Raw genomic sequence first — 25,135 nt, forward strand, 5'->3', positions numbered from 1 at the left:
AGGAGGGGCTTATGACTTATTGTGCAGCCAGCCACCAGGGGGCGATCAAGCAGTTTAGAGCATCCATCTTAATCAACAGTGTGTGTTAAACAGCAGTGTCTCCTCCCTCCCTCACTCTCGTCTTGCAGGAGGAGGTATCAGTGTGACCTCTGACCTTTCACCTCAGTTAGGACGGACATGATGGAGCGAGTTTCCTGTTGACGTCATCGTCTCTTTGTCTCCTCCCCCCTCCCTCCTCCCCCGCTGCCGCTCCCCGACTCCCCCGACATGTTGACATTCATCGATCGCTCCTCCTCTCAGACTTAAATACATATTGTCAGGAGCGATGCTGCAAGCGGAGCACTAACGTGATTTCCTTTCGGCCTTAAGGTCGTAAAAATCACAGAGTCAATGTCGGCAGACTTACGGCTCGTCATAAACAGGAGGTCTCACTCTGATACAGAAGAGTGGCCTCAAAGTGACCTCCAGTTATGATTGACGCCCTCTCAGCTCGCTTCTTTTGACTGATAGCCATAGACTGTGTGTGTGTCTGTCTGTGTGTGTGTGTGTGTGTGATGAAACTGATTTCTGCTCCACACCTGCTTCTGTTAGGTTTTAAAAAGACAAAAAACTCAACTCTAACTTAAAAGTTTTTCTAAATGTGACACGTGAAGCTGCAGCTGGACATGAACCAGATCTTGTTGAGCGTTAACTTCATGTTCTAACGTCGCGTTAATCAACTGCTTCACTCTGATGCTCTGGTTCTGACCCGGTGATCAAACACTTCCTGTTTCTCTTATTATTAGTCAGTATTAGACCTTCACCTCACATCTGGAGTGAAACATCTGTTTGACTAAGAATCTGCAGCTTACTGAGCGTCTCCACAACGACACAAATACTGATCAGAGAAGAATCTGTAAACAAGTCAGATATCGAACTAATATAATCATTTGTGTGTGTGTGTATATTTAAATGTTTTATTATCTTTGTTTCAATCACTTCATCATTTCAGTCAAATCGACACTTTATTTGTTTCTCAGTTTTTTGGTGTTAAAGCAAATATTTCATCATTAATATTATTATTTGCTCCATCTTTATATTTATAGAAAAGAATCTGAATTGACAAAAATGACGTTGTCATTATCGATTAAACTGCTGATTATTCTTATTAATTCATCTTCTACTTATTCAATATATGAACTTAATTTATAACAATTTTCTTCATCTGAAACAAAATCAAAACTAACTTTGCTGAAGCTGAAGTCGACGTATTCAAACATCTTGTTTAGTTCAGTCCAGAGGAATTCAGTTCACTGAGACGAGAGGAGGAAAAGAAGCAAAGCCTCATTTTTCTGGAGCTGAAAATTCAATGATAATGAAAATATCGTCTGATTGTTCAGCTCGGATGACGTGTCGGCTCACAGATTTGTATTTGACATGTGCTGACACAGGAACAACTAACGTGGACGTGTTCAACACTTGACTTGTTGAACCCTTCACCAGGACACAAAGTGGAGATGTTGCACAGATTCTGAATCCTCTCGTTGTGTAAGTCCTTCGGTGTTCTCTGTGATGCAGAAGCTTTCCTCACAGTTTAATCATTTGAATCTCTGCTCTTCTCTCTGGAGCAGCTCCTGCTAACGGGATGAAGGCCGGACGTCTCACCTTGTTGACCGGTGTGATGGGCGACAGCGCACCGGGTGGGCGATCCCGGGCCACTATCAGCTCCACGGTCTCTCCGGGCTGCTGCAGGAGGGTCAGGGCCTGCTGCTGGTCCACCCCCGGCTCCAGAGGGTGACCGTTAATCACCAGGATCTGGTCCCGCTCCTGGAGACGTCCGTCCCTGCAGACGAGTCACAGACAAGCTGGTTAGATTAGAGGTGAACGCTCATCAGTCTCTGGATTGTTAAACTACAAGGAAACCAAGGTTTAAATAGATATGTTATCATTGAGTTCATTTTACTTAAAGAATTAAATCAACAGTCTGCAACTTTAATCCATAAATCATGATGAAAGTGAGTCTGATGTGTGAGTGTGAACATGAGAACGTTTCCTCCTTCTCTCCCTGAGCGTCTGTTCTCTGTGGCTCTGCTGAGTGGGTTACAACAACTGACTGAGAGTCACAGACACAACCAGCTGCAGCACGTTGCTCATTTATGATCATATTAAATGTATTGTTTGAATGTGCTGAGGACTCGAACCTGTGAGCGATGCCTCCAGGCTGAACGTGCTTCACAAACACCCCCTGACTGCTGCTTCCTGCTGGGTTCAGACCGACCACGCTGAAGCCCAGACCTCCAGAGAGAGGCCGGGTCAGACACACCAGCTCCGTGTGCCGGCCCTACACACACAGACACACACACACACACACACACACACACACACACACACACACACACACACACACACACACACACACACACACACACACACACACACACACACACACACACACACACACACACACACACACACACACACACACACACACACACACACACACACACACACACACACACACACACACACACACACACACACAGTTAGGACATGTGTTGGTTTTCATGTTGTGGTATGCGTATGGTCATATGCGGTTAGTATGACTTGGTGGGGATGTGTGTGTGTGTGTGTGTGTGTGTGTGTGTGTGTGTGTGTGTGTGTGTGTGTGTGTGTGTGTGTGTGTGTGTGTGTGCGCGACGTGGCTCCACCCACCTGGGCAGCAATGAGGAGCCACTTCTGGAGGACGTCCAGTGTGGGCGGGTCCTGATTGATGAGTGGTGACGAGCCATTGGTCAGGATGGAGGAGGCGGAGGCAGTGAGGGTGGGCGGGGCCGAGCTGCTGGCGGCGCTCATGATCAGCTGACCCTTCTTAGAGAAGCCGAACTCGCTGCAGGCGTCAGGAGGCATGCTGCTCAGCTGCAGATGAAATATTACAAAGTGTCATCACTTCATCTTTATCCATTTAGACATTGTGACTGTGACCTTTGACCTCAGACATCAAATCAGCTCTTCTCTGAGTCCAAGTGAACGTTTATTCCAAAGGTGAAGGAATTCCCTCGAGGCGTTCCTGACCTTCACGTTCACGGGGACGACATCATCTAAACTTTACTTACAACAGCAGCTTTATTTTTATTATCCGTTTTTTGATTTACAATTCAAAGTTTTGAGTGTTGAGCCTAAAATCTCTCAACAGCAACATGTGACGGAAAAACGGAATCGGGCAGAGGAGGAGCTCGTTAGTGAGGACCCAGCGTCCACACACTTTGGACCATCTAGTGTCACAGAGGCCCAGTCGACACACACGTCTCTTTGTTGTAATGTTTGGTGCCAACAACCGATCCGGTGTGAAGTCCGCCAAACGGTAACACAAAGAGAGAGACAGAGGGATGGGAAAGAGAGGGAAAGAGAGGGAGGGATGGAGGGGGAGAGCGGGAGAGAGAGGGAGGGGGAGAGAGAGAGAGGAAGAGGGGGAGGAACCCTTATATGCAAGGACATTGTGGACAAGGTAGAAAGACATGGAGGAAAAAAATAAAGTGGAGGCCAGGGGTAAGAGGGGAGGAGAGGGGGGGGGAAATCAATAGATTCCTGTGCTCGCTCGCCCGCTCTCTCTCTGAACAGGTAATGTTTTAATGACCTTTACACTCACATTGTGGAAACTTATCAGTCTGCAGCTTATTTAGGCCGGGCTGACGGAGCAGGATCCCGAGCCATTTCATCAATACAGCCTCGACAAGGCCGTTACTCAAACCAAGACACCAGATATTAAAGCTTGATAGATCCGCAGAGCGCCGGGGAGGGACGGAGGGAGGGAGGGAGGAGAAAGAGAGAGAGAAGTCCCAGCTTCATACACCCTCCCCCGGTTTCCACCGACACATTCATAGACTCAGCTCTGACCTTCGCAGCACTTAGAATATGAAGCCCGCCGTCGGTTATTGCCATTATGTTAATTTGGCCTGCGGATTGTTTATTGTAAAGACCGTGCGTCGCCGTGAGCTGGAGCTGAATACAGATGAGTGGAGTCGTGTCCCCACTCAGCGCCACCGACAGGTCACAGTGCCGGGGGTCTGATACCCGTCGACAGCCGGACACGGTGTCGGTGCATGTGTAGAGCTGATGTTAGAGTCAGAAATAAACAAATGTACATTTTTAAGTCCCGAGACGCAACTGCAGAACCTTCGGGTGCTTTTTCTTTTTAAACCTATCGCCAAACATTACTGTCTCCATCGCCCAGTTTTAAAATCCTGGAACGAATCCTGCAGGAACAAAGTCACTAAAATATCCAGATTCTGTTCACACGTGTTTAAACAAAGTCGGTTATTAAAAATAAAAGCTTAAATTCACATCAGTAAAGACTATCAGATTAATAAAACCAGTAGAATCAGTCGGGTTCTCATCCTGATCTGTCGCAAATTTTTGCTGAAGTTTCAAAATATCTTTCAAAATAAATTTGTTTCGTGAATATTAAGAGGTAATTCAAGGAGATAAAGATTAAGTGGCGCTAAATCTCCTTTCAGGTGCAATAACATCACTGCAAGAGGTGACGTAGGTAAAAGTGGAGCCAACAGGTTGATAAGAATCAGTGTTTCTGTTTGTAGGTCTGAAAACAGAATAAACAAAGATGAATTTGAGTTCTAAATATTTGTTTTGTGTTTTCTCAAGTTGTAATTATTTACAGTGAAGTTCACGGTTAAACCAGAGCCCTGCATAAGTGTCCAATGAATCTCAGCCGGTATCTTTACTAATCTTTATTGTCTTTAAGCTTAATTTTGAGCCAATGCTGTTTAATCTGATTATGTCAGTGGTCTGTCATTGTGTCTGTGGTCTGTGGTTATGTCTGTGGTCTTGTCCCCAGCAGGGTCTCACCTGGTGTCTCAGCTGTTTGATGGAGTGCTGCAGTGTCAGGATGTGGTTGAACAGAGGACTCTGCAGCGTCTCCCTCAGGTTCACCACAGAGTCACTGTGAGTCCACTCCTCCTTCTGGACCAGTTTGGAGTGAAGACGGTCCAGAGCTCCGAGGACCTGCTGCCGCTCGGCAGAGGACACTGAGGGGGGACGGGGACACACACAGATACACACAGAGTGTAAACCTGCTGCAAACAAGTCAACAGTCTGAATGATGACAACTTGATGAAATGATTTTCACCTGTCAGGACGTTTTCAAACATTTTCTTCCTTCTACCTGTTGTTCTGCTTCAAGAGAAACAAAGAAGAAATATAAATCACATAAATCATAGAAGCTCGATGGATGATTGTCTGACAGGGAACGATAAGACAATGATCGACAAAACAACGCTGCGATGGACACAGATCAATAAACTTAACAAAGACAACAACAACAACAAAAGAAACGCAAAACAACCACAAAGAGACAAAACAACACTAAAGAGAAACAAGACAACCACAAAGAGACAAACCAACACCTTAGAGACGCAAAACAACCACAAAGAGACTCAAAACAACCACAAAGAGATGGAAAAACCCCACAAAGAGACGCAAAACAACCAAAAAGAGACAAAAAACAACACCAAAGAGAAGCAAAACAACCACAAAGAGACGCAAAACAACCACAAATGAGACAAAACAACACCAAAGAAACGCAAAACAACTTCAAAGAGACGCAAAACAACAACAAAGAGACGCAAAACAAGCACAAAGAGACAAAACAACCACAATGAGACGAAAAACAACCACAAAGAGACGAAAAACAACCACAAAGAGACGAAAAACAACACCAAAGAGAAGCAAAACAATCACAAAGAGACAAAAAACACCAAAGAGAAGCAAAACAATCACAAAGAGACAAAAAACACCAAAGAGAAGCAAAACAATCACAAAGAGACAAAAAACACCAAAGAGAAACAAAACAATCACAAAGAGACACAAAACAACCAAATAGAGACGAAAAACAACCACAAAGAGAAACAAGACAACCGACAAAACACCATAGAAGCAAAACAACCACAGAGACTCAAAACAACACCGAAGAGAAACAAAACAACCACAAAGAGACAAAACAACACCAAAGAGAAACAAGACAACCGACAAAACACCATAGAAGCAAAACAACCACAGAGACTCAAAACAACACCGAAGAGAAACAAAACAACCACAAAGAGACAAAACAACACCAAAGAGAAACATGACAACCGACAAAACAACACCATAGAAGCAAAACAACCACAAGGAGACGAAAAACAACAACAAAGAGACTCAAAAACAACCACAAAAAGACTCAAAACAACACCGAAGAGAAACAAAACAACAACAGAGACTAAAAACAACACCGAAGAGAAACAAAACAACCACACAGAGAAACAAAACAACCACAAAGAGACATAACAACACCATAGAGAAACAAAACAATCACAAAGAGACAAAAAACACCAAAGAGAAACAAAACAATCACAAAGAGACATAACAACACCAAAGAGAAACAAAACAATCACAAAGAGACACAAAACAACCACAAAGAGACACAAAACAACCACAAACAGAACGCAAAAGAACAACAAACAGAAACAAAACAACCACAAAGAGACGAAAAACAACCACAAAGAGACGAAAAACCACCACAAAGAGACAAAACAACACCAAAGAGACTCAAAACAACACAGAAGAGAAACAAAACAACAACAGAGACTCAAAACAACACCGAAGAGAAACAAAACAACCACACAGAGAAACAAAACAACAACAGAGACTCAAAACAACACCGAAGAGAAACAAAACAACCACACAGAGAAACAAAACAACCACAAAGAGACATAACAACACCATAGAGAAACCAAACAACCACAAAGAGGAGCAAAACCACACCAAAGAGAAACAAGACAACCACAAAGAGACAAAACAACACTATAGAGACGCAAAACAACCACAAAGAGACAAAACAACACCAAAGAGAAGCAAAACAACACCAAAGAGAAGCAAAACAACCACAGAGACTCAAAACAACACCGAAGAGAAACAAAACAACCACAAAGAGACAAAACAACACCAAAGAGAAACAAGACAACCGACAAAACACCATAGAAGCAAAACAACCACAAGGAGACGAAAAACAACCACAAAGAGACGAAAAACAACAACAAAGAGACGCAAAACAACCACAAAGAGACTCAAAACAACACCGAAGAGAAACAAAACAACAACAGAGACTCAAAACAACACCAAAGAGAAACAAAACAACCACACAGAGAAACAAAACAACCACAAAGAGGCGCAAAACCACACCAAAGAGAAACAAGACAACCACAAAGAGACAAAACAACACCATAGAGACGCAAAACAACCACAAAGAGACAAAACAATACCAAAGAGAAGCAAAACAACCACAAAGAGACTCAAAACAACCACAAAGAGACGCAAAACAACCACAAAGAGACTCAAAACAACACCGAAGAGAAACAAAACAATCACAAAGAGACATAACAACACAATAGAGAAACCAAACAACCACAAAGAGGCGCAAAACCACACCAAAGAGAAACAAGACAACCACAAAGAGACAAAACAACACCATAGAGACGCAAAACAACCACAAAGAGACAAAACAACACCAAAGAGAAGCAAAACAACCACAGAGACTCAAAACAACACCGAAGAGAAACAAAACAACCACAAGAGACAAAACAACACCAAAGAGAAACAAGACAACCGACAAAACACCATAGAAGCAAAACAACCACAAGGAGACGAAAAACAACCACAAAGAGACGAAAAACAACAACAAAGAGACACAAAACAACCACAAAGAGACTCAAAACAACACCGAAGAGAAACAAAACAACAACAGAGACTCAAAACAACACCGAAGAGAAACAAAACAACCACACAGAGAAACAAAACAACCACAAAGAGACATAACAACACCATAGAGAAACCAAACAACCACAAAGAGGCGCAAAACCACACCAAAGAGAAACAAGACAACCACAAAGAGACAAAACAACACCAAAGAGAAGCAAAACAACCACAAAGAGACTCAAAACAACACCGAAGAGAAACAAAACAACAACAGAGACTCAAAACAACACCGAAGAGAAACAAAACAACCACACAGAGACATAACAACACCAAAGAGAAACAAGACAACCGACAAAACACCATAGAAGCAAAACAACCACAAGGAGACGAAAAACAACCACAAAGAGACGAAAAACAACAACAAAGAGACGCAAAACAACCACAAAGAGACTCAAAACAACACCGAAGAGAAACAAAACAACAACAGAGACTCAAAACAACACCGAAGAGAAACAAAACAACCACACAGAGAAACAAAACAACCACAAAGAGACATAACAACACCATAGAGAAACCAAACAACCACAAAGAGGCGCAAAACCACACCAAAGAGAAACAAGACAACCACAAAGAGACAAAACAACACCAAAGAGAAGCAAAACAACCACAAAGAGACTCAAAACAACACCGAAGAGAAACAAAACAACCACAAAGAGACTCAAAACAACCACAAAGAGACGCAAAACAACCACAAAGAGACTCAAAACAACACCAAAGAGAAGCAAAACAACCACAAAGAGACTCAAAACAACACCAAAGAGAAACAAAACAACCACAAAGAGACGCAAAACAACCACGAAGAGACTCAAAACAACACCAAAGAGAAACAAAACAACCACAAAGAGACTCAAAACAACACCAAAGAGAAGCAAAACAACCACAAAGAGACTCAAAACAACACCAAAGAGAAACAAAACAATCACAAAGAGACATAACAACACAATAGAGAAACCAAACAACCACAAAGAGACGCAAAACCACACCAAAGAGACGCAATACAACCACAAAGAGACATAACTACACAAAAGAGAAACAAAACAACCACAAGGAGACAAAACAAAGGTCAGTTTATTATTGTTTACATGTTTGTAACGGTGTGAACTGGTCGGTGACGCGTTCAGGTGAGAGGCTCGTTATCAGACTGATCTCACACATGCACACGCACGCGGACCAACGAGACTGAAACTGAGTGCGTGCGAAGGGAAACTCACCTGTGACCTCACCTGAGGAAAGCAGGAAGTGAAACTCGGAGGGGGTGGGGGGGGCAGATATAGACTATTATCAACACAACAAGTGTGTTGTTGTGGTGTGTGTTAATGTGTTGTGTTGTGTTTCCACTATACAAACAGGAACGATGCTTCCTCCGTCCACAGATCAACAGGTGGATGGACGTGAAGAAGTAGAAGAAGAAGAAGAAGAAGAAGAAGAAGAAGAAGAAGAAGAAGAAGAAGAATTAGAAGCGGAGACATTTTATAAACTCACCTTTTCTCCTCTTCTGGAAACACACAACTTCTCCATCAGCGACACAACTGCACCGACACCGAACACACACACCCTCCGCTGCCTGCTAGCATGCTAACTTAGCTTCCTGAACTCTGAAAGTGGAAAGTGTCGTTACGGGTCGAACCGGGACGAGGGTCCGCGGACGAGCAGCGGCGGCGGGGGACCGGGGGACCGGAGAACCGGAGAACCGGGGAACCGGGGAACCGGCAGCACAGCGACCTGCGGACGGGTCTGAACCCGGAGAAGCTTCACTTCAACTGGGCTGAGTCCGCCTGGGGAGCCGCTTTAATGATGCGTTCACAGGCAGGCGGACATACCAACACTCACTGACACATGACGTTTGTCACTTCTTATTTTCATCAAGTTTCATCAAGTTTCATAAAGTCTTTATTGTTTCTGCTTCGTGACTCTGCTGCTGATTTCCTGGTTTTTCCTGTAATATTTATTTTTCCAGTTTATCATTTTGCTCATAAACTGACGGGTATGAAATATGTTCTACTCTCTTTAATGTTCATTCACTTTATGCAAAACCTTCAACTATATTAATTAATATAATCAATCAAACTTTAGTCAATTTACTTTCCATCCTCTTTAAACGTATATTCATAATAATATAGTTATAATGCAGAAGAGGTGAGAACGGACTGCTATTCTTTAGGTATGAATAAGAAACAGTATTTATTCAGTATAAATATACATGTTCTTATATATTATGTGTGTATTATAGAATCATTATTCCAACAATATTGGTTCCATGATGTTTGGAAGCCAAGATTGATTTGATATATGCCGTAGTCAATAACAATTCATGAATTATGCTATAATATTTATCACTTTTATACAAATAGTTTTACCGTTAAAAAAAACAGGGTCAACTGTTTAAATACCAAAAATAATTAGAATATTTTAAAGTACACAAAAGTACTTTATTGTCACCCAGCTGCAGTAATGTTTTTGATATGATATTACTCATGAATCACACTAACATGACACTATATTCATAATGATGATGAACTGCAGTTACACTGGTGTTTTATTTAAAAGTAAAAGTGTGAGAACAAAATAAACACATGAGAGGAGGTTCATTCTGACGTCAGTTGAACGCTGAGCTGTGTTTTCTGTCACAACTGGAATTTACCACATTGAACGCGGCATCGTGTCACGTGACAGCCTCAGCCATGGCGTCCTCCAGGACGTCCGTGTTGTGTTCGGGCTCCGTGTTCTCCGGGGGCTACTGGTTCTCCTGGTGCTCCTGGTTCTCCTGGTTCTCCTGGGTCTGGCCCCTGCTCTTCCTCTCGGTGTGTGTCCACTTCAGTCCGGTGGTGACCGAGGACACGCGGAGCTGCGAGGAGCTTCGACTCGGACAGTATCCGCCTGCTAGCTCACTGAGGCTAAGCTAACCGGCTAACCGCTGTGTTAGTACACTGTGCTTACAGAGTGTGTATTAGGGTCAGGTTGTTGTTGTGTTAGCCTGTCTTATGTTAGTGTTTTCTTATTGTCATGACAGCCTTGTGTTACTGTTGTGTTTAACTCTTGTTATGCATCTGTCACGGCTAAGTGTTTGTTGTTGTTACTGTTGTGTTGCCTCCTTCACTCTTTTTCACTGTTGTGTTGCCTCCTTCACTCTTTTCATGTATTTGTGTAACGGACCAAAGATCGATGAAGCCACTCAGGAGCCAGAGAACTGCAAGGAAGCTACAGCGTTGGGTGAGTGGGACCGGAAGTGACGTCTGTTTATGTGTTTACGTCTTCGACACAAGTCATAAATCGTGTGTGTGTGTGTGTGTGTGTGTGTGTGTGTGTGTGTGTGTGTGTGTGTGTGTGTGTGTGTGTGTGTGTGTGTGTGTGTGTGTGTGTGTGTGTGTGTGTGTGTGTGTGTGTGTGTGTGTGTGTGTGTGTGTGTGTGTGTGTGTGTGTGTGTGTGTGTTCGTTCGTTCAGTGGAGTGTCTCCCTGCTCCAAACATCAGCTGCCGACACGCCAATGGGACGGAGATCAGGTTCAGTGGGAAGGAAGTGGGCTTCAACAAAACCATCTCCTGCAGGAATGTGTGAGTGTTCACACAGACACACACACACACTGCTGTTTTCTGACAGGTTCTTCTCTTTGTGATAGTTTGGGTTTATTGATGATCTCTACCTGCTGCTGGGACGTAAGTTATAACTTAATAACTGATCTAAGTCCAGCTCTGAATCAATCCTGAGATGAAGAGTCTGTGGACACAGACAAGTTCTGTGAACTGAGTCTCATTTTTATTTTCTAAAATACTTAATAAACAAACTGAATATTTATGTTCAAACTGGTGTTGATGACTTGAAACCAGACGCTTCTGTCATGTTTTGCTGCAGCACCTGAAGAAGTAAAGAACTTCCTGTCACATGAATCAGACATATCAAATATAAAATGTTTTAGACCATGGATATGTTTTTTTGCTCAAAATGACGTGATGTTATTGTATTTTCATTCTTTATTTAAATTCATATCTGAGACTCATGTGTTTTCTCTCAGGAGTGGTTACTCCTACAAAGTGGCCGTGGCTCTGTCTCTGTTTCTGGGCTGGATCGGAGCGGATCGCTTCTACCTGGGTTACCCAGCTCTAGGTACACACACACACACACACACACACACACACACACACACACACACACACCTGGGTTACCCAGCTCTAGGTACACACACACACACACCTGGGTTACCCAGCTCTAGGTACACACACACACACACCTGGGTTACCCAGCTCTAGGTACACACACACACACACACACCTGGGTTACCCAGCTCTAGGTACACACACACACACACACACACCTGGGTTACCCAGCTCTAGGTACACACACACACACACACACACCTGGGTTACCCATCTCTAGGTACACACACACACACACCTGGGTTACCCAGCTCTAGGTACACACACACACACACCTGGGTTACCCAGCTCTAGGTACACACACACACACACACACACACACCTGGGTTTCCCAGCTCTAGCTACACACACACACACACACACACACACACACATACACACACACCTGGGTTACCCAGCTCTAGGTACACACACACACACCTGGGTTACCGAGCTCTAGCTACACACACACACACACACCTGGGTTACCCAGCTCTAGCTACACACACACACACACACACACACATACACACACACACACTCCTGTCAACTCGATCAGTCACTGGAGAAGTTGGATCTATAACCAGAGTTTTATTTAAGATAAGTTCAATTTCATCAGTAAATGTTCTGTTTGTCGTTATATCTATAGATATAGATATATCTATAGATATATCTATATCTATAGATATAGATATGATCTTGTCTGTGTCTGATCACAGACTCTGGATGTAAGTGAGTTTGTTCTGACTTGTCTCCTCCTCTGTCTCAGGTCTTTTGAAGTTCTGCACTGTTGGTTTCTGTGGAATTGGAACTTTGATCGACTTCATACTGATCGCCATGCAGGTGAGTCCCCGCCCCCAGCCCCGCCCTCTGCTCCGCTACCTGGGCCACGCCCACTATGTGGACAAACACACAAAAGTCAGAAGAAAGTGAAAAACCAAATTAATGTCAATCTATTCTGATCAATAGTTAAAAGTATAACTGACACTTGAGGTTGATCAACACAGAAAACGATTGATATTTTGATAATTGATGAGTCGCCTCACTCAAATATTTTCTCTGAGAGAGTTGCTGCTTTTCTTCAGAACTTTTCACAGAACTGAACTAACAAGATGTTAAAATCCCTAAAATCAGACGATGAATTTGAATTTCTGACCCTGAGGCTTAAGTTGACTTTCCTGAGTCGCTGCAGCGATTTAAAACAGCTGCTCTGTCGTGGATCCTGTGATGAAGAGCTCCTCCTCTACATCAGCCTCATAACTTCACACTAACTGCTCAATCAGGGGAGGGGGGGGGGTAAACAGGCGTCGGCCTTCTGATTATTATTTACGGTGATCCGTGGAGCAGCGCTGCATCAGGATGAACGATGCTTCCAGGGATTAGAAATGAAAGGCGAGGGGACGGATGGAGTGAGTGAGACGGGAGGTGAAGGGACGAATCCCTTCTTCCTGTTGAAGGGTTTCACAGGCCGTGAATCCGTCAGCAGGAGGTGAAGAGGAGCAAGAGGAGCAAGAGGAGCAAGAGGAGCAGCGACGGACAGACAGAAGTTCAGATTATCGGTTTTAACTGAACATTCTTTCATTTTACGATGATCGTCACACACCACATAACAAAACAAATCTTTATTTTACTTGGATCATCATAAAGCTGGAAGCTCAATTTTAAATCTTATTTCAGAAAGTGATCTGATCTCTAAAGACCATAGTTATTATCATTTATAATGTAGATTTACTGATTGATTCTTTAAACGAACCTGAAATCCTCAGAGTTCAAGTCTCAGGAGCTCCGCTGGGTTTTTATCTGACTCGCCTGTTGTGTTGTTGTGTGTCCTGCTGCAGATTGTGGGTCCAGCAGACGGATCAAGCTACATTGTGGATTATTACGGCGCTCGGCTGACCCGCCTCTCCATCACCAACCAGACGTACAGGAAGCCTCACCTGTCGCTGTAGTCGACTGGGAACCCTGGAGTAAACAATCACAACTTCATTCTTCTTGTTAGTATTTATATTGTGTTGTTGTGTAGGTCACAGTAATTTCCTCACATCTGGTTTAAGTTTATATTTTATAGAAACTATTCAGTGACTTTTGCTGTAACATGTAGTTTCACTGCTGTTGTGTTATTTAAGTTTATTTTCTTCAATGAAACTTTGTAAATAAAAATTTGTGTTGATCTACACTCGGCTCATTTTATGAATTCATGTAAATATAAATATTTAATTTTTACCGTGACCCGCGGTTGAAGCCGGCTGTTAATTATTTGTCTGTATCAGTATTGACCTGTATTTTATGTTTAATCAGTGTATGAGCAGGAAACTAAGTATAAAGTATCACAGCAGTTTCTCCGCCGGCTTCAGTTCCTCTGAACCAGGTGGAAGTTAGATATTAGATGCACTAGATAATATTCATATACTTTAAATGCAAACAACTTTGTTCTTGTTAGAGACAGATGAAGAGAATTTACCAAAATGAAAAATCAAATTCTCATTCATCTCAAAAAGTAACATTCACTTGATCCTTATTCATTTTCTTCAGAGACTAAAATTGATTCATATTTTTCTATGTGATTTCTAACTTTATGTATTTACCTCAGGTTGTGACTGCATGTCCCAACAACATGAGTAATACAATTACACACACACGTTGACCTGACGTCATGTGACATCTTCACTCTGACAAACGTCTGATTTCACGATCAACACGTTGGACTGGAAACATCTGAAACTCTTTAAAGAGGAACCTCATCTGCTCAGGTCCTTTATTTTGAAACTTTTGAAAGTAATTTACAACTTGTTCATGCAACAAATTAACATTGAATCAAATATTAATTTGTTTACCTCAATCAGTCTGACCACAGCAGTGTCTAGTGGACATTATAAGAACTGCAGCTCTGAGTAGGATTCTAAATATGTTTTATTAGTCGGAACGAAACACAGGATGCAACCCTACTGATAACACACGTGTGTTTTTGTGTGATTGTACAGCAGCCGATGGCTCTGATGTGTGTCAGCGCCCCCCTGTGGCAGAGTGGAGAGTAACGTCTTGGCCTGAGGATTTAACGATGATCGTGACAGTAGCTCGCCGACCGTCAGGGAGGAAGTTAAAACTGATTGGATGCAGAAAGAATGCAGAAAGAATAAATGATGAGTCATCAAACAGGAACGCTGCCATCTTGTGGTGATGACGTTATTCAGAGTCATGATCGTGGAGTTGAGATCTGATATTTAGTTTGGTCCGTGTCCAACTTGCTAACATGGAGGAAGCAGGGTTAAAGAGCTATGCTGCAGCCAGCCACCAGAGGGCAATCCAGATGATTGGGTTGTAAACACAAGATCAAAATCTATGAAGGAATTTCATCAACATGAACCAATTATATTATGATGGTCAAAGGTCAAAGGTCACTGTGATCAAATGTGTTCTGTCATTACTCAAGAATTTGTTTGTTAGAAAGAGCGTGAATCAGACTGTGCGCCCCCTTCAGGACAGTCAGTGTAACTGTGGAAACACAAACAGGTTCACTCAAAGTTTGACAAACATTTTATCTCCAACAGGAGACAATGTGTTTATGTGACGGAGAAACTGCAACACACACACACACACACACACAAAGACACACACAGACAGACACACACACACACACACACACACACACACGGGGGGGAGCCTGTAAATCACAGTAACTATCAGTTGGGACGAACAGGAGGGAGAAATGAGGTGAAGAAGAAGAGTGAAAGAGAGGTGAGTGGAGGAGGAGGATGAGTTTCCTCCTCAGGGAGGCGTCGACCTGTCAGAGTAAATGTCTCATCACCAGGGAGATCAAATCATATTTAAAGATCAGACGCTTTAAATCTCAACCGTGTTTGAAGAACCTTGAAGGAGACGCAGGAGGAGGAGGAAGAGGAGGATGAGGAAGAGAAGGAAGAGAACGAAGAGGAGGAAGAATTATCTTCATCAGTAAACTCCTCCTGACATATTCTGGGCTCAACAAGCTGTAATCAGATTACTCTCAACTTCTACTCGAATAGAAGCAAAGTAGCTTTACTGAAGCTGAAGTTCCGCATATTTAAAGTAACTAATAACATGACAGCTCACTTAAGTGAAGCCAACTCATCTGGACCGCCCCCTGGAGGCTGGCTGCAGTACAGGTCATTGACCCCCTCCTCCATGTTAGCAGATGGGACATGGACCAAACTAAAGAATCAAAGTAAACGTTAAATAAATGTTTGTAAAGATGTTTCTGTTGTTTCAGGTCGTTCTGATCTTTCTGATGTTTGTTCAAGTTTCTGTTCAGGTTGGTTTGAATCAGTCCTGAGTGACAGCTGAGACTGACTCCTGATTGGTGGAGAGCGTGTTTGGGGGGGGTTACAAGATGGCACTGTTAACATATTTTGGTTTCATTGATTTGAACCTTGTTGTGGTTCATTTATTCTGTTTTGTTGTTTGGCAGCTTTTCAAAACTGTCCTCAAACACACACACATATACACACAATCACACACACTCCTGCTGGAAGCCTGCTCCCATTGGCTAAGCCCGGCTGGTGGGTGCGGTATTGATTAGAAACACCAGCAGCAATTATACAACTTCATACTGAGCCTGGAGCTCATCACTATTCACTCTGGAGAACACACACACACACACACACACACACGCATGAGCACACACACGCACACGCGCACACACACACACACACACCCACACACACACTCTGATCGATGCTCATTTGTGTGTGGACGTGAAGCGCCTTAATCCTCTTCTTTAATTGCTCTTTTATTCTGGCTGAGGTGTCCGTTGTGGGGGCGTGTCCGTGGTGGGGCGTGTCTGTGGTGGGGGCGTGTCCCTGGCCCTTCGTTAGGCCGGTGTCACCGCGGCTCGGTGTGAATGGATGAAGACCAAGAAAAAACTTTCATTCATTAATCCAGAGAAAAGTCGTGAACTGAAACTTTATTTTTGACTTTAATACCGTGGTATTCGTTTATTTGTATCGTATAATATTGTGATTTAAGAAATAGATCAAGTGTTTGCTAATGCTACATAGCTGACGTTAGCATTAGCTGCTGTTTACTTACCAATCCACCAGGAACATTCAGCTCACAGACTAAATAAAGATGGACGACATGATGGCTGCCAAAAGTGAAGCCAAATCATCTGGACCGCCCCCTGGTGGCTGACTACAGTACAGGTCATAAACCTGCCTCCTCCATGGTAACAGATTGGCCATTGACAAAACTATAAAGTCAAAGTAGACGTAAATAAAGACAGACTATATTTAAAATGGTGGTCATTGGTATGTTTCACGTTCATGTTTTTATACATAAATATAAAAAATACATTTATGTCATTGTGTTTTGAGGTGTGTGTGTGTGTGTGTATGATCATTTCCACGGCTCACAGCTCCGCCTGTGGCCACCAGTCCGTCCTGTGTCGACCCCTGGTGGTTTCCCAGCAGCCCCGGTTCCTCATTAACTTCCTCTCCAGTTCAAACTCACAGGAAACACAAAGTTAAAGAGGTTGAATTTAAATCCTTCAGATTAAAAGCATGGATTAGTTTCACCTGCTGGTATTTTCTGAAATTCTCCCTCGAACATGAGCCTCGATTTTACGCTATTCTCGTATTATTATAATTTTCTCACATTATGACTTTGTTCTCCAATTTATGGAAATAAAGTAAATTAGAAATGTTATTAATATTATTATTATGTTTATCTGCTGCTGAGACAAGGGTGTGGTCTTCTGTGAGTGAGTGTATGTGTGTGTGTATGAGTGTGTGTATGTGTGTGAGTGCGTGTGAGAGTGTGTGTGTGAGTGTGTGTGTGTATGAGTGTGTGTATGTGTGTTGTAGAAAGACGATGCCTGGCGTTGGCGGCCGGCTGAATTATTCACGCTCCTCTGCGGTCGTCTCTCTCCCTGAAACCTGAGAGGAGAGGGGGAGACGACCCCCCCACCCCCCAGGACCAGGGAGAGAATCGACACCACACTGAGGAGGGGGGGGGGTCTTCATCATGGACGATGTGTCGACGGCTTATCATCATGACTCTGATCACTTAAAACTTTCTACAGAAAATACTTTCTGGGCTTTACTCCGGAGACACTGATTCAGACATTTGAGTTCTCACAGACAGAACGTGGGGGGAACACGTGTGGATCATGTCAGGAACACGTCAGGAACACGTCAGGAACACGTCAGGAACACGTCAGGACTTCAGTTCAGGTCTAAAACATCTGGATCAGGTCCTGACATCAAACTGGATCCATCGATCAAACATCCTGAACATTTTCATGATCATTTAATGTGATGAAGTTTTTTTCAACAACTTTGACCACTAGAGACCCAGTGTCAGTCTATTCAATACACACACACACACACACACACACACACACACACACACACACACACAAACTGCTGAACTCAGCACACCTGGATTAGAATGAAAGCATTTCCGTCACAACACAGATTGAACAGATAGATACAGACATAGATATATGGATACAGAGGTCTCACTCTGCCCTGGATTTCAGAGAACATCACAGGACAGTTTGTATCAGGACGTCCATGCAAACATGAGAAATATAATTCATAATGTATAATGTATAATATAAATACATTTCTCAGGGAATCTGCTTCCTCTCCACTGATTTCAGAAGCTCAACTGATGTTTGTATTAATCATTAAAGGAAACATTCTGTTCAAGTTCAGGTTAATTTAATTAGTGTTCAGAAAACCTCTCTGTCCTCAGACTGTCCGTCGCTGCAGCTCCTCTCTTCAGCCTCTGTCTCCAACTCCTGGCTCTCGCTCCTGTCTCCTTAAGACCCTCCCCCTGTGGAAGCCCAGTCTGTTGTGATTGGTCGATGTGTTCAGCATCATTAAATGGACAGAAAGTTCTGTGTAGCTGCGAGACGAGCAGGACGACTGACGAGTCAGTGCTTCCTGTGCAGCACCAACAGACACACACACACACACACACACAGAACACACAGAACACACAGAACACAGACACACACAGTAAACACCCACTTGAAAACACAATAACACAGAGACGGCCTTTAGAGCATTAGCGTCTTTATTTTTTGTCGTCGTTGCATAGGAAATGCACATCTTGCTTCCAGTAACTTGAGTCTGCGTGAACATGGAGTCACTAATGGCCGGGGGGGGGGGGGGGGGGGGGGTTCACCAGTTCAACAGAAACAACAGTTGGAGGAAAGAAGGTAAAAACAGAAGCAGTGAGTCAGAGGACAGAGGACGTCAGTGCGGACTCACAGCTTCAGGGCGGACGATGGACAAACAGGCACCGGACACAACTAATGGAAACTAGTTAACACTGAACAAACGGGTGACACCAGGTCCGAGACCCGTGTGACGGCGACGGCAGAAAATGCCGCCCTGTTCCATAAAAGAGTTGTAGAGGCACAAGGTTTAAGTCAGTTGTGGGTGAGGGTGGAGGTCGATGGAGGAACTGACAGGTGATGGCGCTCGGGACGAGGCTATCGCCTGGTTCCGTGGTGTTGGGGCAGTGAGACGGGGATGACATGACATGATGACGTGAATGTGGGACTCGGACCGCTCCGGGCCGCGGCCCGCCGCTGTCGCTCGGGACACAGGTACAGCTCTCCTCCTTCTTCTGGATACTCGTGGGATGCTCAGCGGCACCTCCAGAGGACCGGGGGGGAAAGGCAACAGGAAACGTTGATTAACTTGATTGATTCTCTTTATTGGTGATTGGCTCAAATATTCAGAACATCAGAAAATTCTCTGGTTCAGTTTGTTGACAACTTGATCCCAGAAAATGATTTTGTTTCCCTAAAGGACGAGGCCGGATGTTCTCAGTGCAAGTTTTGAATTTAAGTTCTTTTCCATCCACTCCTATTTATTTATTTCCTAATTACCATGAATAACCAGGAAAGGATTTTTCTCATGTTCTGAAACTCAGATATCAGTCATGTAATCTTTACCAGAAGGATTCAAAATGAGAAACTCTGTGAAGCTGCAGCAGCGACTTCGTCCTTCCAAAGAAAAAACCTGCTCATCAACAAAGTTCACAAAGTTTCTTCAGCTTCACGAGTCAAAGAATCCGTTTGGTTTCAAAGAGCCGACTCATCGACAGAGGGACGTCCGGAGCCACTGGAGGTGAGCGAGACGAGCCCATCGACCCCCCCGGCCTGGGACCGGGGGGGATGCAGGGAGGGGGGGGGGGGGGCTCCCAGGTGCTGGAGACCTCCGTCTCTTTTCTCATCCTTGTTTGAAGTGCTGCCGGGGGGGGGGGGGGGCGGCTCGATAAGGAGCTGGATAGTGCTGAGCTGCAGAAAAAAGGCCGAAGCCATTGATTCAGTCTCCTGCAGGAAACTGCCTGGGGGGGGGGGGAGGAGGAGGAAGAGGAGAAATCACCCAGAGCAGCGATCTGCTGGTCAATGGGCCGAGGGGCGGGGGGGAGGGAGGCCAGACCAGCCGAGTGTTTGCTTGATGGTTGAAGTTTAGCTGGAGGTTGTCGGAATCAAACCCAGCACGTTCATCATTGTGGCACACCCGTCTGACCAGTGACAAGAGTCCCAGGTGAAGATGATGAGGGATGAAGGCAGAAAGGATGAGAGGATGAAAGGATGAAGGCAAAGGATGAAAGGATGAAAGGATGAAAGGATGAAAGGATGGAAGGATGGAGGACAGTTCGAGGGAAATAAAAATAAAAATAAAAATAAAAACAGAAGAATCTGGTCTTTGTCGTTTTTTCTCACTGGTTGTCTTGGTAACAGTTACTGGGCGGTTATGGGAGCATGCAGTTATATTATGATTATTGTACATTAGCTATAATCAGAGGAGCCTGACAGACAGCAAAGGCTACTGGTGTTCAGAAATGTTACAAACAGTTATTCAGTTTTCAGAAGAGCATCATAATACAGGTTTTCACAGGCACTACATTTGATCTTTTCAATATATCGTGTAATATGCTGGTTTTTTATTTTTCATTTCTTTTTCAGGTTTTTCGTGGAAGTCGCTCGGTCGCAGCCGGGATCTGGAGACGGAAGGATCGACCGTGAAAGAAGGCAGAGGCTGAGATTGTTCACAAGTAGATACCAGAGTCCACGTGGGCAGGCGCACGCACGTGAGCGTGCACGTGTCAGTTTTTAGTCAGTGCATAGTTCTCATGCAGATTAGACTGCTACGCTGTGATTGGCCGTCAGGAAGCATGAGAGTGAGTTCACATGGTCACAGGCTGCAGCTCCGGCACCGACACTTAGCACCGTGTGATGGCTTCGGATAATTAAACATCGTCACGTGTGATTGGTTACAGCCGGAGAGAAGCTTCAGTGTCGCCTGCCTCTTCAGCCAATCGCATCTCTCTCCAGTGAGGCCGTTTGAACTCATCTCCCTGACACGCCCTCCAACACGCCCTCCAACACGCCCTCCAACACGCCCCCCTTCTGCTGTCGGCTCAGAGACGATTTCACTTCACGTCAGTTTAGAGCGAATCAGGTGTCACTGAAGCTCTCTCTCTCTCTCTCTCTCTCTCTCTCTCTCTCTCTTTGCACGATTGCCGTACAGAGTCGTCGCCTCAGCGTCACTATGAATCACGTTCTCGGGTCTGGGAAGTGATGAGAGAATCTTGGGTGGATTAAAAATACCCTGGTCTAACCCTGAAGAACTCTGCCCCTCGTCACGTCAAGCCGCTCTAACTCGATTGTTTCCTCCTGAACACGCCTCGCACAGCGAGGTCCGAAGGGTCTGGAGCTCAAGTGGAGGTGGGGGGGTGTGGGGGGGGGGGGGGGGGAGATGATTTCTGCCCGGGAGAATTTGGACGAACGTGAGGACGATGAAAGCATCAACATAAAGAACGTAGCCTTCATTCAACCCTGTTTCCTGATGGAGCGGCAGAATTTGTCAAAGTCAAAATCCTCTGTCTGCGGGGGAGGAGGGGGGTTGGGGGGGGCGAGTACAAGCGTTTCTCCTCTCGGGGTTTAGTCTCTGTCTCTCGCTCGAGTTCTCGGATCAGTTTTTTGTGGAGAAGATTCAGGAGGAATCAGGAAACGTCTGCTGGTGTGTGGTGAGGTGGCGATTGAGGCTTGAGCTCTTTCTCTCTCCGCTTTGACTCGAGTGTTTGGAGGAGGTCGAGAACGAGCGTCCGCCTCCTCCACTGGCATCGGACCCCCGGGACTCGTCCCAGCTTCCCCTTCAGGACTCAGCTCCTGTGGGATCGGAGTTTCTGCTCATTTCTCATCATTGATTCATTAGTTAAGTTTTAAATTTTCCATATTTACACCAAAATGTTCTCAGTCTTCAAACCACAGAAACAACCAGCGACTGAATATGAAACTTTGGACACCTTCACATTTCCAGATATTCTGCATCACTCAGCTGCTGAACTCATACAAACATTGTTCTTTGAAACTTCTCTGCACAAGTTTTTCTGTTTTCACACTTTTTTTTCCTGAATCCACAAAATATGAACTCGTCTAATTTAACTGGGTAAAAAAACCTGTTGTGATTCAGCTCCATAAAAACTTCAGTTGAATTTAAAACGAAGATCTTTGAGTTTGTGAAGATGGAGACAAACGTCTCGTCCACGCTGATGTGGACAAAGTCTCTAAAAAGATTTTTACAAAACCTTCCAAAGTGCAGAATTTTACAATCTGTGTGTTCATGTTAGAAGCGTTTGTGAAACAATGACGTCACAGTTTACTTCACACGTGTCAGACAACAACAACAACAACGGCGTCCACCTGTTTCTCTACGTGAGCTCGGTCTGGTTTCCAGTTAGCAGCTACGTTTAGCATCACTGCTCCACGTTACTGACACGTGAAATAAATGATCTGCTTTTGTTTTGAAGTGACTCACATCGTAGAATATTCGGAGATGTTCTTCTCTGGTGTTTGACTCTATCGCCACCTACTGGTTCCGTCTCTTTGATTTCTACAGATTTCTAGTATAATGTTTCATTTCTCAACCAATCAGCTTCCTGATCATCGAGTCTTTGTGAGACGTGTTTATTCATCAGGATTCAAAGTGTTTCAGTTCATCGGCTTCGTTCACAGTTCGAAGTTCATCCTCGACCACGGAAACAGAAACAGTCCGAAATCTATAACCGGCTGAAGTTGAGATTATTTTTTGGTAAAGTCTGTTAAAGAGTGAACTTTGAAACTAAGCTGTGAATCAACATGGAGGAGAAATCGTAGTGAAACTCCGAGTCAAGATGAAATGAAACTGAGACCTGAGGACGTGCTCATGGCTTTAAGTTCACGACGCAGCTGGAGCTGCAGCGTTTGCATTGATTGTTGAGGTCGTGAGTTTTTCACAGTAAAGCGCCGATGAAGAGTGAATGTCAGAAATGAGCAGAAACTCTTCGTCCATCCCGTGGACTCGGCTGGTGCTCTGCTCCGTGCATGTGATGCAGCGATGAGCAGCAGTGAAGTGTGCATGGACCTCGGGGGGGCTGGGTGAGGAGGAGGTGATCTCGTGGGCTCGTGAAGAAAGAAACAGATGGAAAAGAAAAAGAATCATGTTGCATAATCAAGCTGTTTATTTTCCTGCATGGAATGGTGAACACAAAAAAAGATGCCTAGATGCATTTATAGTAGGGGCATCGTTCGGCTGGCTATGTCATCGTCTCCTGCCTAAAACTAAATCTTTAAAATGCATAAAAAACACTCGCTTCTCGCTTTACCACTTTCCTCAGAATGACCAAGATTTAGCTTCATCAGCACTGATCAACAATAACCTTCAAACATAGAGCATACTGTAACATCCATTTACAATGGTCTCATCACCACAGCGCCCGTACTTTTCAAGTACAGGAATATGCTTTACCATCAAAGAGGAAATGTCCTTAAATACATACAAAAGGAAAGCACATAAAGAAAAATCAAGAAAATAAGGAAACAGGAAAGTTTTCAACTTAAATCCAGTTTCCAGAAAACAAACCAAACCAGTTCTAGTAATGTGGCCTCGATACAAACAATCAGAAAATTCACAACACTAGTTTTCCTCATTTAATCAATGTTACAAAAGTCCTGCATTATAAAATAGGGCAGCTTTAAAATCAGTGTAATTAATAAAACTATACAACATAGAAACACGTCTCTCAGGCCGAGTGGCCGTGCCGCTCTGCCCTCCGTCCGTTAAGAGCTAACTCTTCCCTGCGTCTCCTGCTGCTGTACCAGAACTAAGTTACACACACAACACAAGAACAAAACAACACACTGCCCAAACTATTGCTTTTATATTCTTTTTCATTTTTTCTTTCTTTAAAAAGGGTGCAATTTTGTCGTTATCTTACACAAACAGCCCGAAGTCGCTGATTAGATGCTAGGCTGTTTCACAAGGTTTTTGTGACACTTAAAAAAATGTCCGTGCAATTTTTTTATTCCTCTTTTTAAGCCCTGGAAGCTGTATTTTTTAAATCACATACTTTTTCACTATATTCATTTATTTGATATTTAGTGCAGATAATTAAGGAAGTAATGCCCAACTCGTGGCTAAAGGGTCGAGAACAGAGACAAAACAAACACACTAAGAGGAAACACACAACCCACACAAGTGGAACCACTTCACCATCACAGCCCTCGGCCTCACACTGCAGAGCTCGAGTCCCACGTGTTTACAACAAGTGACCAGTGAGCGATGGAGGAGGAGCTGGACGTGTTTGAGGCTCGTGACCAGAAAATCAAATAAAAACCTTTTAGAAAGAAGAAAGAGATTCGAATGTGGTGTTGTGGCGGCCTGGTAGATTATCATAAACAGGAAGGAAGGAAGGAAGGAAGGAAGGAAGGAAGGAAGGAAGGAAGGAAGGAAAGAAGGAAGGAAGGAAAGTAGGCAGGAAGGGAGGAGCCCATCCCCGAGCAGCAGCGCCTCAGCTTGGCTAGAGCGCTGCTGCCGAGCTGGTTTCAACATTTCTAGGGACCGACCGCGGAGCCGTCACAAGCTTCTCACTCTGGTGAAGATATAGAGAAAGAAAAACCAGAGCAGAGAAACAGAAGAAGACGAATCAGACGAAGTGAGTTCAAGCAGGTTTTGCATATTTTACGTCCCCGTTAGACGTGGGAACAAAAGTAGAAGAATGAACAAATGAATGAAAAGAGGAAGATTCAAAAAGAAAAGGTTCCGCTGTTCAGAGGTCAGAATCATCTTCTCCTCCACCACAGGGAGGGCAGGATGAAGAGGAGGGGGGAGGTGTGAGGAGGACAGGATGAAGAGGAGGAAGAGGAGGGAGGAGGTGTGAGGAGGACAGGATGAAGAGGA

General features: G+C 44.1%; 2 protein-coding genes across 5 annotated transcripts in view; one reads left to right on the forward strand and one right to left on the reverse strand.

Moving 5' to 3' along the window:
- patj (PATJ crumbs cell polarity complex component) overlaps window positions 1-9,584 on the reverse strand; it is a 57,346-nt gene extending 47,762 nt beyond the window's left edge. For 3 of the 4 annotated variants that reach the window (XM_062396038.1, XM_062396037.1, XM_062396034.1), the window contains exons 1-6: window positions 9,268-9,584; window positions 5,123-5,169; window positions 4,843-5,021; window positions 2,692-2,895; window positions 2,181-2,320; window positions 1,645-1,822 (exon numbers count right to left, since the gene is read on the reverse strand). In XM_062396038.1, coding sequence (XP_062252022.1) covers window positions 1,645-1,822; window positions 2,181-2,320; window positions 2,692-2,895; window positions 4,843-5,021; window positions 5,123-5,144 — 723 coding nt within the window. In that variant the 5' untranslated portion in view covers window positions 5,145-5,169; window positions 9,268-9,584. The remainder of the gene's footprint in view (window positions 1-1,644; window positions 1,823-2,180; window positions 2,321-2,691; window positions 2,896-4,842; window positions 5,022-5,122; window positions 5,170-9,267) is intronic. The other variant, XM_062396036.1, reaches the window with a different exon arrangement.
- Window positions 9,585-10,442: 858 nt separating this feature from the next.
- tm2d1 (TM2 domain containing 1) lies at window positions 10,443-14,091 on the forward strand. Its single transcript, XM_062396316.1, has 6 exons — window positions 10,443-10,654; window positions 10,922-10,995; window positions 11,228-11,336; window positions 11,795-11,886; window positions 12,685-12,758; window positions 13,754-14,091. Exons 1-6 carry the CDS (start codon window positions 10,467-10,469, stop codon window positions 13,862-13,864), a joined length of 648 nt encoding a protein of 215 aa, XP_062252300.1. The 5' UTR covers window positions 10,443-10,466; the 3' UTR covers window positions 13,865-14,091.
- Window positions 14,092-25,135: the final 11,044 nt, after the last annotated feature.

This window comes from Platichthys flesus, chromosome 9 (assembly GCF_949316205.1).
Source record: "Platichthys flesus chromosome 9, fPlaFle2.1, whole genome shotgun sequence".
Classification (NCBI taxonomy): Eukaryota; Metazoa; Chordata; class Actinopteri; order Pleuronectiformes; family Pleuronectidae; genus Platichthys; species Platichthys flesus.

What these genes read in the sequence shown, in the direction of transcription:
- tm2d1 (XM_062396316.1), top strand. Translation starts at nt 10,467, where the DNA reads ATGGCGTCCTCCAGGACGTCCGTGTTGTGTTCGGGCTCCGTGTTCTCC. An exon ending in CCTGGGTTACCCAGCTCTAG is followed by an intron (nt 11,887 to 12,684) that starts GTACACACACAC and finishes CCTCTGTCTCAG; the next exon opens with GTCTTTTGAAGTTCTGCACT. An exon ending in TCATACTGATCGCCATGCAG is followed by an intron (nt 12,759 to 13,753) that starts GTGAGTCCCCGC and finishes GTCCTGCTGCAG; the next exon opens with ATTGTGGGTCCAGCAGACGG.